This window comes from Cuculus canorus, chromosome Z, assembly GCF_017976375.1.
Source record: "Cuculus canorus isolate bCucCan1 chromosome Z, bCucCan1.pri, whole genome shotgun sequence".
Lineage (NCBI taxonomy): Eukaryota > Metazoa > Chordata > Aves > Cuculiformes > Cuculidae > Cuculus > Cuculus canorus.
Genome location: NC_071441.1, coordinates 56,728,898 through 56,743,447, shown reverse-complemented (window position 1 = coordinate 56,743,447; position 14,550 = coordinate 56,728,898). Strand labels below are relative to the sequence as shown.

Sequence of the window (14,550 nt, the reverse complement as noted above, 5' to 3'; positions counted from 1 at the left end):
GTCATCTGCACTCCAGATAAGTGGGAAAGGCACAAGTGGAGGGCTGTTGCCCTGAGAGGGTAACTTCTAAGAGAATGCCAAATCACTTGCTAGCCCACTTGCAATCACTATTATTAAAGCACAAGCAACACTCAGACTTTACTAAGCCAAAATATAAAGTCTAGAAGAGACTACAAAGGCAGGACAGCCATTTACATTCTTATGCTTAGATCACAATGGACCTATCACAGAAAAATTCTTTAATGAGCTGTACTTAACACTACATTTGTACCTCTCTAGTGATGAAATGCGTATGTCAGGAAATGATGTCAGGAAAGAGCAGAAAGTGTATAGTAAAACCTGTTAGTTTTTGAAAGTTTCAGGAATGTACGAATCCACAAGAACAGCATTTCGTATGAAAGACAAAAAAATCACAAAGCATTAAACCTGTCAATTGGTAATTCCCAAGCAGAGAAAGAACAAAGCTGATTAGGGGTAAAATGCCAAGATACAGTAAGTGAGTGGTGTCAGCCAGCACTGAACAGAGCTGAATTGTGAAGCCAACCATGCTTACTTATCTCATTTCTCTACAAAGAGAGGAAAACTGTCCCAAGACCAGCCTCCTTCAGGAAGATGATCAGAAGGCTGGAGCACCAGGAAAATTAGGGAGGGCTTTTTATCAGGGAGTGCAGGGATAGGAAAAGGGGAATGGTTTGAAGCTGAAAGAGGGGAGATTGAGATGAGATCTTAGTAAGAAAGGGTGGGGAGGCCCTGGCCCAGGTTGCCCAGGGCATTGGTGGCTTCCCCATTCTTGGAGGTGTTCAAGGCCGGATTGGATGGGGCTTAGAGCAACCTGGTCCAGTGGGAGGTGTCCCTGCCTATGGCACAGTGGTTGGAACTGGATGGGTTTTAAGGTCCCTTCCGATCCTAACCATTTAACGATTCTATAATTCTCTCTTTTTTTCTTCCTCAAGCATTGAATAATATAAAGCATTTCAGGGTCTCCATTTACAAACCCTTCCATCCCTATTCCTTCATGTATATAAAATTGTAACCTATTAAAAATTAATGGACTTGTTCTTAGAGGCCAGACTCCCAGTCTGCATTGTCTCTGGAAGGAATTGGAGAGACCGAGTTTGCCGTATGGGTTTGGGGAATCCTTATCAAATATTCAGTTAACCTAATTCCTGAGAGAGTGTGCATTTTAAAATGTGATTTTACATGCACAGGAGTGCATTACCTCTCTGTTAAAACTTTCATGAACCACTCACTTTGAATACATACGTGATGCACTTGTTTATGAATAGACAATTTCAAAATGCATTACATATATACATGTTTCAAAGATGATTTAATATGAGCTTGACTCATACACTAAAAGAAATTTAGAAACAGATACTATAACTGTTTAATGAGCAGCTCTGGACAGGGAAGGGGTTGGGTTTTTTTAATGTCCATCCCTTGCTCTAGAATTGTAAATTTAATAAAAACAAAACAGCAACTGCCCAGTAAAAGCCAGAACACTTACCACAACAGAGGCATTTACTACAGATAATTAAGTATAACCAATGCATCTCAGAATTTGTGAGCATTTGTGAGAAAAACAAAGAAAAAGACACAAAAGAGACAAAAGAGAAAAAGACAAAAAAGAGGAAAAAAGGGGGGGGAAGAGAAAAGGAGAATGAAGGGGAAAAAACAGAGAAAAAAAGGAGAAAAGGGGTAAGAAAAAAGAAACAAATGAGAAAGGAAGAGAATAAAAAAGAAAAAAGAGAGGAACATATTTCATAATTCAAGCTCTTAAACTCACGGACAGGGAATGATTTGCCATTGCAGTAAATAACTGTTCTGTTTACAGTGCAGAAAGATTTCTTGTACTTTAAAGTTCTTCTGACTTTGGTGTATAAATTGCAGGATTAAATACTCTCTGCTTATTTAAGCAATGTTCAGATCTGTCAAAATATGTCACACTGCCATCGGTGCAAAGAGCAATGCAACCCTATCCCTGCTCCATACAAGTTGTTTTTAGAAATGTCAGGAAAAGTACAATGTACAAATAATGCACCTTTTTTTAGAAGAATGCTCAAACCTGTTTGGGATCATACGGTTTCCATAGAAGGATGCCCTTCAGAGGTTTGACACACAGTGTGATACACACACTGCAAAAAAACCAGAGGAAGCAGCACACTCAGTTCCACTGCATGAAATTTAGAGAAGAAAAATATCAGGAAAACCTGTATGAGTTTCCTCTGACCCATAAGACTTCATGGAACTATGGAATCACCTGTGCTCATGATTTAGCTGAACTTCACCAGCCTGCCACTGTGTCAATCACAGAATCATAGTATCCCTATATTGGGTAAGACCTTTGAGATCATCAAGCCCAACCATTTTCGTCCACTACTAAGCCATATCCCTGAGCACTTCATCTTCCCATCTTTTAAACAACTCCAGGGATGGGGACTCCACCAGCTCCCTGCGCAGCCTCTGCCAGTGCCTGAGAACTCGTTCTGTGAAGAAGTTTTTCCTAATGTCCAATCTGAACCTCCCCTGGCCCAGCTTGAGGCCATTCCCTCTTGTTCTGTCAATTATCACTTGGGTGAAGAGACCAGCACCCACCTTGCTACAACCCCCTTTCAGGGAGTTATAGACAGCAATGAGGTCTCCCCTCAGCCTCCTCTTCTTTAGGCTAAACAACCCCAGTTCCCTCAGCCACTCATTGTAAGACTTGTTCTCCAGTCCCTTCACCAGCTCTGTTCCCTTCTCTGGACACGCTCCAGTCCCTCAATGTCTTTCTTGGAGTGAAGGACCCCAAACTGAACCCAGGATTTGAGGTGCAGCCTCACCAGTGCCAAGTCCAGGGGCACAATCTGCCGTGATCTGCTCCTGACGGCCACACCTTGGCTGATCCAAGCCAGGATGTTGTTGGCCTTCTTGGCCACCTTGGCTACTGCTGGTTCACATTCAGCTGCTGTCAGCCAACACCTTCAGGTCCTTCTCTGCCAGGCAGCTTTCCAGCCACTCTTACTCAAGCCTGGAGCTACATGGGGTTGTTGTGGCTCAAGTGCAGGACTCAGCATGTGGCTGTGTTTAATGTCATCCCATTGGTCTCAGCCCATGGATCCAGCCTGTCCAGGTCCTTCTGCAGAGCCCCCAAGCAGATCCACACTCCCACCCAGCTTAGTGTCATCGAAGGTTAACATGGGCAATGCAGACCCCTCCGAGCTGCAAAGAGACAGCAGCTCTGATACACACCTTGCCAGGCTGCTTGCAAATCCAGCCATCCTAATTAAAATAAGTTAATATGCCTTTTTGCATGACAAGGAACAAAGGAACTCCATCTATGTGCCCATGTTTATGTGATGTTTTAGGAGGAAGCACCACACCATCTCCCTTTCCCCTACTTTCACCACTGGTGATCAGGCAGGGAAAAAACTACTGGAGAGACCCTTTTTGCTCTGCTGAGGCACTCCTGGGTTATATTCCACTGTGGAGAATGGTTGGAGACTGATTTTCCTTTAGGTAAGCTGAGTACATGGACCACTAAGATTTTCTCCATTCAGCATTTTCTTCAGCCTGAAAATCGTATATACTGCAACCAAAGATTCTATTTTCCAATGTCTTCCTAAAAAAGCAGGCACCGTGTGTATTCCAACATCCCTCTCAGCTGCTCATTACTCACAGGTGAAACCAGCTCTCCTCACAGTTGGAATTTCCAGTTTGATAAATCTCAGGGTCACTACAGGTCTTTTGCTGCAACGTTACACTAGAGTCTCTCATGGAATTGTTTCCTAACTATGAGTACTCAATCCCTTTATAATCTCTCCTTTCCAGGATGCTATTCCTAACTCATGGAGGTGAGATCTTTTTTTCTCATCCCTCCTCATGCAGACAAGCACCAATTTTGACTCTATTTAAAAACTGCTCTTTGTTTAAACACAGCTAGTTTACAACATCACCCAAGCTGTCATCTCTGCCTTTTTTGCAATGTATTGCCTGCCAATTTCATTAACATCAACTGTATTTACTTCTAGATCATTAAATAAAGCATTGGAAAGCACTGGATGGAATGCCCTGAAAAACCTCGATAGAGGTATTTGTTCAGTGATGACTTTTTGTGCATGGCTATTTTTAACATGAGTTTTAATGATTCTGTGCAGTATAAAATTTTAGATGCAGTTGTGCAGTTTTAGATCTGTAAGGCTCCCACCAGCATGAAAGGAAGCGGTGAAGTTAGTATGTGCCTCCAACCTCCCATTCCTGCCCTCAACACAGGCTAAGGAACACCCAAAACCAGGCAGTGATGCTCTCACACGCACATTCTCTCCCTGCCCAGCACTGTTAGCATTCACTTACGGCATGTCCCCATGCTGTGACACAGTATGCTCAGGTGTGGCAGGCATCAGTGCAGGGCACATCCTGTACATCCTCAGATGTGTTTCATGTTTTAAAATTATGCCTTTCAAAGGATTTTCAATAGATGTCCCTGGCATAACCATTCATGATCCCTTTCCTCATATGCTTCTGCAGTGCTACTCAATATACCCCAACAGGAGCATCAGTTATGGACTAGTGTTCGGTTTGCAATCCTACAATGTACCTAAATATCCCAGGTTTATAAAGCCACCAAGTTTATTTCACTGCTGTTTGAAGAATAAACACTAAGAGAACTGCAAGTCAACATTTTGCCTTTGTCAACATTATTTTTCATTGATAATTCTTCAACATCTGATATTTTTAAGTGTTCCAGCAGTCAGAAACCTCTCAATGGAATAAATTGAAAGAGCACTTGCCAATAAGCAAACCTAAAGAGAAGGTAACGGAGCCAGAGCACTTCCAATCAATAAAAATCTGGGGATGGAAGACACAAAGGTGCTTTGTTTAGAGATACCAGTAACCTGCAACCTGTGCAAAATGTCTCTAACGGTTAACTGTGGGAGACACAGGAACTGTAGGATCACTGTTAGCCAAGAACATTCCTTTTTGAACAAACAGACTTTTAGCCTTATTATTAGAACTCAGGGAAATGTTTGCTTTACTCGTTCCCAACTATTTGATGGAATTCTCAAAATTTCAAAAGACAGTGTAAATATGTTTAGGTGAAATAAAAGGACACAGGATATACTGAGTTTGGCACCTCATATAAAGAACATACCTGAAAAGTGAAATAACATCCTGACTATCCCTTTTGCACACTACAAGCACAACAACACAAACGTGAATGAACCACCAGGATGTGGAATAGATCTGCTTTCATAAACTGAATGTGTAATATGTCAGATCATTTAGAAATTAGTAACGCAAACATGCATGTATGCATTTTCTAGGATATTCTTGCATTGATAGAGATTATATACCTCTTCCTCCCAGGAACTGAATATCAATGTTCTTTTGAGGGAATTCCTTTTATAGATACATTCTGTTGAAGAATTACTTTAAAGACTCTCATACCCCCACGGCGTTACTTTTAAAGAAATAGAAATGCCCTGGCTGTTACACATCAAGCTGGAAATGTCTCAGTTGTTACACACAAATCCAAAAATATGTGCTAAACATTTGAACACATGCACTGTTTGAAAAGCAGCATGCATTTGTTGAGGGTTACTAACTAGACATTATGTTTAACATAAAATACTTCTAACTAACTTTAAAAATACAGAATCAAAATTTCTGTTGGCTTTCAGAGAATGATCACAACAGAATTGCTGTAATTCAGTGAAATTCATTAATTTCATTCTTTATCTGTTCAACAGAGATTCAGAATACTCCTATTGGGTTTGAACAAAAAATTAGCAGGACCAAAAATAATTCTGGAAGTGAAGAAGCAATGAGGGTCTGCCGTTGTTTGTTACCAGAAAGCAAATCCATGTAACTCTTCCCTTATATGCTTAAAATTGCATACATGTTGAGATATTTTATTAGACAGAGGTCAAAGCCATAGATTGAATTTCTACAGTGGAAGACTTGTCTCATTTAATTAAAAATTATTATTTTGAGACTCTGTTCCACTCCAGACACCTAATGAAGTAAATCCGTACTGCGCTGCATTTAGAATGATGGTACACTGTAAGGTTCATCATTTGTTGTCATTTACAAATAAGCTACACAATTTTCCAAAAGCAGAACGAATTCTCCAAATCTTGGCCAAAATGCATGCAGTTTCTGGTGGCATGCACCTAGCAGCAGCTGCAGCTCGCTGAGATTCAACTCAGACTAGAGAGGTAGCTCAGCAGTGGGGGCAAATTTAGCCCCAGCTCAGTAAATGCTCAGACACCCTCTGTCCGTTCTCATGCCAGTTAACCCACACCGAGATGCTTATGGTGGAAGCTGTAACACTTGATAGAGAAATGGGTGTTTAATAATTAACTCATCTTTACTCTATGACATCAATGAGTAATTATCTCAGAAATAGAAGCAGAAAGGCCAGAATTGGTAAAACAATATGAAGGAGCAAGTGGCAGCATCCAGGTTTTCTGGATAAGCACATTTCCTACAAAAGCCTGTTACCTTTTAAGAGAAGAGACTGGAATCTACACAAGCAAAATATGTTTAACACAGCAAAGGAAAGACACAGGAGATAAAGAAAAAAAGTGCCTAACAGGGAGGCAGTTACTAAATGGTATAGTTACTGCCAATGAACACAAATATTCTAACAAAAGAGTTCATACAGGTTCTCATCAGAAGCAGACCATGCTATGGTTTTGGTTTACCAATTTAAAGCACTTACTCCTCCTAGCAAGGCTCCTTCCTTCATTTGTGCCTGTAAAGCTCCAAGAACATTTCTGGAAGCGCGCAGGTATTCATACACATTCATAACAGCAGCTTCCTTCACACGCCACTTCTTTCCTCTTCCAGCTCTGCTCCCAGGGTAAATACTCTCACTTATCTCATAGGCAAGAAAAAACAAGATTAGCTTGAGCCTGTGGAATTAAAATTCACAAATGTACTCCCGGTGTTGTTTGTGCCATGTTTGTTCAGAGACTAGAGCAGGTACAAGCTCTGCTGTCTGTGCTCCATGCAGCAATCTGGCTTTGTGTTAAGTTCTGGAAGCTCAACAGCAGCTGTGACCTTCACATAATCCAAACTTGGCACGGTAGCAGAAGAGCCCACCTCAGAGATGGAGGCTGGACACAGCGCAGTCTGATCACATGGTCAGCAAAAAACTCCCTGCAACCACTGGCCCACAATTGTTTGTTCTGGAAAATGCTTTATAAAAAGTACTTTAAAAAATTATCATACAGAAATTAAGTCCATGAAAAATTCTTTGTAAACAAGCAGATGCACGGTCATCAGGTTCTGTTTCCACTTCTTCCAGCTGGAAAAGCAAACCTACAACTGCAGTACTCGCCTGATGTGGTTTTTTTTTATTTCCAGAACAGTTCACTTCAATGCAAAGGTGCAGACAATAATGACCTCTGTAGAATATACCTCTGATTCTCTGATGCAGAATCCCACCTAGCTTCATCAGCAAACTTGCACGCATGGCCACTGGCAGTTGAGGAGACCCAGGCCATCATATCCTCCATGAAGAGCTGATGCTGAGCTCTGCACAATACATTGCAACAGCACTTTTAGGTATGCTGTGGTGTCAAATAGTTTGTTGGCTTGGGTTCTATTGTCATCTCCTCTGAGTGAGCCATTAGAGTGAAATGTAAAAATAACATATATTGTAATTCAGAAACCAGGTCATAGACATTTTTCACCACTTAACTGATGCTGATATGTGAAAAATGCTAAAAAACAGGGATTTGACTAACACAGATGTGAACTGACACACACAGGAATTCAGGCAGATAAAAGCAGTGCTAGGAATTCAACAAGTGCTCCCTGAACTAAGGAATGTCTGTTTATATTGCTCAGACTAAAGTCCCAGCCTTCAGAGTCCCTAATGGCTTACAGAAGACAAAGTACCAGGGGATCATTTGCATCCCTCCTTTGTTATTTGCTTTTTCAGGGGGAATTCTTTAAGCATTAATGGAAGAATTCAGACAAAATCCTCTTGCATTTGTTTTAAAGCTGTGTTATTTTCCTTTCTGCTGATTTTCTACACGTTGACCTTAAAAACCAAACAGAACACAAAACCATGAAACGTGTTTGAGTTTACACTTCTAGTGAAGGGTCATTAGTAAGAAGTAAATTAATTAGTAGTGTAAAAAAGTTATTTTGTATACCAAAATTATAATAGTTTAAACTTTATTAGGGTTTTTTAATATAGAAATAATATTCATGTTTGGAATCATTTGCCCTTACACATCTATAGAAAAGTGTGCAAAACACCTCACATCTCATCTCACATGTTTTGTGTTTCACCAGTCTCAGGTTTTATGAACTACGTTGAGGGTAAGCACTTCAGAAATATAAGTTTCTTAATGTTTTAAAATGGAGCTCAGGGTACATGTTTCTTTTCCTGAATCTGTCACATCTGGCTTCTTGGTTTTAATGTGTTTCAATCTATTTACTTCTTTCTAATTGCAGTTCTTTTCTTTTTATTTCCTCATATCCAAACAACTTACATTCTCAGAATGTTTGCTTGTGTTTTCAAATCTAAATTGCTCAGGAAGATGAAATGGTAAAAACTTTGCTTCCTAACATGTGAGAAAATTCTTAAAATCAAGCAACACTCTGTGCTCTTTAAAATAATTTTTCTTCTTGAGCTTACAGAGATTAGCATACAAATACTTATTTTTAGCCATTTAGTTTCAAGTACGTAAGTTCTCTGTCTTTTTATTCCTTCCAAAAACTTAATAATACCCAGTACTGGAAGGTATAACAGAATTTTCTAACTTTCGATTTTATCAGTTTTCCAGAATTGAAGAACACTATTTGCTATTAAACAGAGGCTCTTCCTGCTGTCCCTTTAATAAGTAACAACCATTCTTTCCCTTTTCTATAAATTCCTTAGTTTATTTCTTGTACTTAGATGTTGAATTGACACTGGTAATGTAGGAACTTGATGTTCTGCCTTTACATAGGTATTGTACACCCCAAAACCCCTTTGTTGCTAGGGCAGATATCTCATTCACTGAAGAAGCAACTCCTGTGGATTCCTGCTGCCTGCTTAGGCATAGTGCAGGTGAAAGCGAAGCCTTGAATTTCATCCAGTTCTTTTTGCTTCTATTTGGCATTTTTCTTCTTTTTTAGCTATTTATCTCCTTCAAATCCTTAAGGACAACCAGCAGGAACTCTCCTAAAGCTGCATCCATCAGTTTTTGCCATGACATAAGCAAAGTTTATATTAATACAATATCTTCCTTCCCTGATCCCCTTTATTTGCACTTTCTGTTGTCAGAAACTTCAGCCCTGGTCATCACCAGGATTTCCCCTGTTGTTTATTGCCATTGCTTACCAAATCTGGTCTGCTTAAACCTTTCAAAGACAAATATAACTCACATTGTTGCACTGGCACATCAGAAAAAGGATACTCAATCTGAACACGACCCCTCCAGAGTTCAGAAATTTCTGAGTCCAACATTAGTGGAGACTGATAGGATTTACTGGAATAAATTGTAATTACTTATTGAAGACTGAAGTTTTTATATTTGTTGGCTTTGTCTTGTTAAATGATCACGTGAAAATCTTATAAGGAGTGGAGTTTGCATCACAAAATCCATAAGAGCTACTCAAATTCATTGCTTAAATCAAAGTCAGAAGCAGGCATTGAGAAATCACCTGTTGGATCATGTCTTCCAAAAGCCCTCTGACACCTCTCCCCACAGCCAGCACATTCACCTGTTGACTGGTCATGTATGGCACACATAGCACACAGTAAGTTCAACATACAATATCCTAAAAATTTAATCTAATGCTTGCATGAAAACTGCATTCCAGTATTAACTTAATTTTATTTTACTTAACTTAACCTAACTTTGTTTTGCTTTACTCTAATTACTTAACTTCACTTAATTTAAACATACACACTAAATATTTTATCAAAATAATTATCCCAAAACTTAATTATAAAGGTCAAAGGTTTTTTTCCTTTCACTTAGCATTCTAATCACCCTAAATCAATACATCCTAGGATTTATTATCCTAATCATAAAAAAATTCCTTTATGTCAAATTATGCATATAACAGTGTATTATATTCATCAGATTCTAAGTCACTAGAATGCAGTTTTCATTTCAAAAGCCAAGCATTTCATGCATTTTAACACATTTAAAACCGTGCTACCAAACAAAATTATAGTTTAAGATTTTGCAATATTCTTCCATTTGATTTGGGTGACTATTCTGCCTGAACTGCCCCAATGGTTCTTACTTTGCTTAGCTTACAGTTCATACATTGTCATCACGATATTTCCCACATACCAAATCTCCCCCATATGTACGGATTTATAAATAAAGAAACACATGTATGAGTTTACAGAAATGGTGCTTCATTAAACATCATGATTTTAATCGCTATTTTCCCAAAACTTTTTAACGACTGGTTTTGCCACACTAGATTTTCTGCCACATCAAAAATTTATTGTTGAATCAGTACAGGGAATTAGAACAAGAAAATTTTGGGACAGGCGGTGTTAATGTCATCCTGCAAATTACATGGCAATATTGAATTCTCATCACTTCTCTCTCCAGAACAGTAATTTTAGGAAAAAATTAAAGGGTTCTCAGGCCCAGACAGAGGCTGCCAGAGAGATGGTGGAGTCCCCATCCCTGGAGGGGTTTAAAAGGTGGATGGATGAGGTGCTTAAGGATGTGATTTAGTAGTGGACAGGTACGGTTGGAATTGATGAGCTCAAAGGTCTTTTCTAGCCTCATGTTTCTATTATTGTGACCATTGCACATCAGCCAGTGTTCAGCACTTCCTCAACTGAACATGGCCCCCACATTCCTGATGAGGAAATAATCCATACCGTGACCCAGAAAAGGAGATTTTAACCCACTTTTGAAAGACAAACTTTTTTAAAAATATAAGCAACTGTAATTCTGCTCCCTTACTCCCAATTCAGAAGAGAGATGGTTACATGAGCATCTCCTTGCTCTGTTTACTTCTCATGAACTCCCTCCATGGGATCCCAGAGTCCAGATTCCACAAAGATTTTCCAGCAGCAGTTGTATGTCCTGTCCAGCATTCTGCACCTCAGACCAGCAGCCTTCCCCAGGCAACCACTGCCGCATCCACCAGGATAAAAACATGGTGCCCTCCAACTCTTCTTTAGGAAAGGGGGATGAAATATTCTTCCTGAACATGCTTCCTTGGAGCATAGCAGCACGCCAAATGAATTCCTAAGTCAGACCGCACAATCATTCAGCCTTGAGTTTCTCTAAGAGCACCAGCTACTGTACAGAGCTAAATCATGCTGTTTACAAGTTTCAATACATAAAGAGAAGAAATGTAATATAATAAGATTAATAAAGAAAATCATAGTCAATGTAGAGTCTTCGCTGTCCAGCAGCCAGCAAGTGCTGACATAAACCCACATTGAACACGGATATGTCTAAATTACACTTACAAAATGCATTGGTCACTAAGTTTATCCATACATTGTGTGAAAGAAGGGTTAAAATCCTAGGACAGAGGACAAAAAAAGGAACTATGCTTAACACCCATTCGATCAAGTCCTGCTGACATGAACTAAGTAGTCTTCTACACTAATTATCTCAGTGTATAGTTATCTGAACACTGCTTTTTATTACCTGCTCAAAGGGCATGCAAAGAGACCTCAGACATAAAATCCACATCTGGCCGAAGCTTCAGCTGCTCCAGGTACATCGAGGCAGATGAAACCTGGCCAGGGAGGCAGGGAACACTACAGCACAGACAAAAGCTGTTCCTCAGTGCTGCAGCTCAGGAACAGAACGTGCTGTGTTCGAGTTGACTAATAAACATTGGTTTATTTTGAAAAGGTCACCATGTGTTGCTGTAAGATCTCTGCTCCCTGCCTACCTCCCAGTGACGCCAAATCTTGCACAGGAGTTCCAGTTCTTTTCACGAGATGATAAAGGGAAGTAGCTGAAACCAGTGCCACAGCCTGTGACTCCAGGGTTCATCCTCGAGGGGAGAAAAGAGGAGGGGGCCCAAGGTTGATAGAAAACATTTCCAGAGAGACCATGTGAGGACCGGGAACACAGCAGTCCCTCTGGCACCATGACAATCACCTACAAAGACTGCATTCCTTGGCAAATAGAGAAGGGAATACTTTCCATTGCTATCCTCTATTTCTACTTGGTGCTTCACACTACAACACTGCTCTGCCTCCTCACCTTTTTCTATTCTTCCTGCACTTCTTTGCTCCTAGAAGTTTCTTCATCAAAGAAAAAGTGTGTGAAAACATCACAGAACCTGTAAACATCAATTTACACCAATTTGGTCCTCAAAATTTTTAAGAAAATATGGCCTTCAAGGAAAAATAATGATCTAGGATAGCTATTCGGAGAATTTATTGAACATTAAATCATGATCCACTGAAATCTCAATTAATAGTTAAATGACAGCTTTAGTAGATAAAGTTTGCAACTCTTAAAAAAAATCTCAGCCTCATAGAAGCTTTAAAATATGACTTGAAATTACAATCAACAGAAGCTGGTGTGGAGACTTCTTCTTTGACATCATTTTTACACAATACTTTCTCTGATACCTTCTTTAGAACCCTAATTAAGCTGCCTGTCCTTTAACAGTTCCTTGATGAAGTGTGTTGATCTTTATCTTATACTTTATGAGACAGAAGGTTGGGAGACTGACATAACACCAGAACTTCAGTATCTAATGCACGTACCCTGCCTCATATAAATAGCAAATTCAAGTTTAGGAAGGCAGATACTGTCACAGCAGCAAGCCTGTGTATCCTGTCTTGCACAATGATGAAAATCAGCATTCCTCAAGGAGTATCTTTTAAAGAATAATAAGCAAATATTTTACTAGACATAGCTTTATTTTCTGACGAGGGGAAACAACAGTATCACTGCAAAAGAATCATAGAATCATTGAGGTTGGAAAAGACCTCCAAGATCAGCCAGTCCAACCCTCAGCCCAGCACCCCTGTGCCTTCTAAACCATGTTGTGAGGTGCCTCATGCACACACTCTTTCAATTCCTCCACAAATGGAGATTCCACCCCTGACCTGGGCAGCCTCTTCTAGGGCTTCACTGCTCTGTCAGTAATATTTTTCCTAATATCAAAATAAAATCCAAAGTCCTCGTCCAGTTCTGATCTAGCTCACTTGCATTTTGCCATGGCACTCCACACCCGTACACTACCCATAGTGTGTGAAGACAGATGAGAGAAGCCTGGAAGCCAGCAAGGGACAACTCCGTCTGTGCTCCCATCTTCAGTGAGTTCAGAGATAGACAGACAAAAGTATTTTTTTCTTTGTAGGCTTCTTTCTGCTTTCATTTCTTGAGTAGCATCTGGAGGTTTCTTATTCCTATCCATTCTTACACTGCCAGTACACTTTTCATTTTTGTGGTTAAGAAACTTGCTTTTTTCTGGTTTTCTGCCATGCTGACTTATTTCTGACTTTTCTTAGAAGCTTTAGAAAAAATTGTTAAAAAACAATAAGAAAAGAAAAAAACTTTCCCAACTACTTTGACTTCTCCTGTGGGTTATATGTATGTACTTAAAAATACAGTTGCCATTGTTTTGCAATTGGTGTGATGACAAGAACAGAAAGAATCTACAACCAGAACTGCCTGAATTACTCAAAATACTAGGTTTGAAATCCTATGCCTACTACAAATGTGGGATGGTTTCAAACTGAAGTTTGTGAAATCCAGCAGGGTTTGCAAAGGAATTTTCTCTTTGTTTTAACAGAGTTCTCTATGGAAGGTTTTCCAGTCTAAATGGGCTAGGTGAGTGATCAACAAAACACCAGTGACATCTGTAAACCCCAGAATTTAATAAGTCTGAGAGGAAATGCAAATTAAACAAGTGTTCAGTTATCAGAAAAAGGGTGTTTCACCCCAAGTCCACTCTGAAACAAATTTTTATCCTCAACTTCAGCTAACACTCACTTGGCTCTGGTATGGTGCCTGCATTTAACAACTTTCTTCATCTTTTTCCAAGGACAAACAAAGCAGACATCACTAACACCTGCTCACCATTGAAGTTTAGCTTTGTAATTGTCAGTTATTCATAATGGAATGGTCATTTGTAATGCAAAAACCAAAAATTACAAAAGCACAATAACTTACATTGGAAGATGCAAACACTTTTTGCTTAGTGGTCATCAATTCACCTATGTAACACACTTTAACAGAAGCACGTGCTGACCCGTGACAAGCAATCATGTTGTTTACTGACTATGCTTACTTGCACAATAAACTCTGAGCATGTTTCTTGTGTGTTACATGTCAGTCCCTCTCTGGTAGGCATGCCAAAGTAGCATAAAGATCCTGAATTTAGGTCAGGAGGGCTCCTCTGGGACTGGTCATCCTGGCATGGGAGGTGCTTAGGAGGCAAGGGTAATACGGCTACACTCCACAGTCTTGTACACATCTTCCCAGTGTCCAGATCCACAGTGTAACCGAGACCTCTGTTAACTCAGAAACCCTCCACTTAAGCCAGGAGTTTGAACTCAGAGGGGAGGGGCAAATTCTCTTCTGCCACCTAGAAACACATTCTGCATTTGGA

General features: G+C 39.8%; 1 protein-coding gene across 6 annotated transcripts in view; it reads right to left on the bottom strand.

The window, feature by feature from the left end:
• MCTP1 (multiple C2 and transmembrane domain containing 1) overlaps positions 1-14,550 on the bottom strand; it is a 305,483-nt gene that overhangs the window by 249,713 nt on the left and 41,220 nt on the right. Inside the window, exon 1 of one of the 6 annotated variants that reach the window (XM_054055210.1) lies at positions 6,704-6,996. The exons of the other annotated variants lie outside the window; for them this stretch is intronic. Within the exon in view, the coding sequence (XP_053911185.1) occupies positions 6,704-6,790 (87 nt within the window). The 5' untranslated portion in view covers positions 6,791-6,996. Of the gene's footprint in view, positions 1-6,703; positions 6,997-14,550 lie in introns of those variants that run through there. 6 annotated transcript variants of the gene reach the window in all.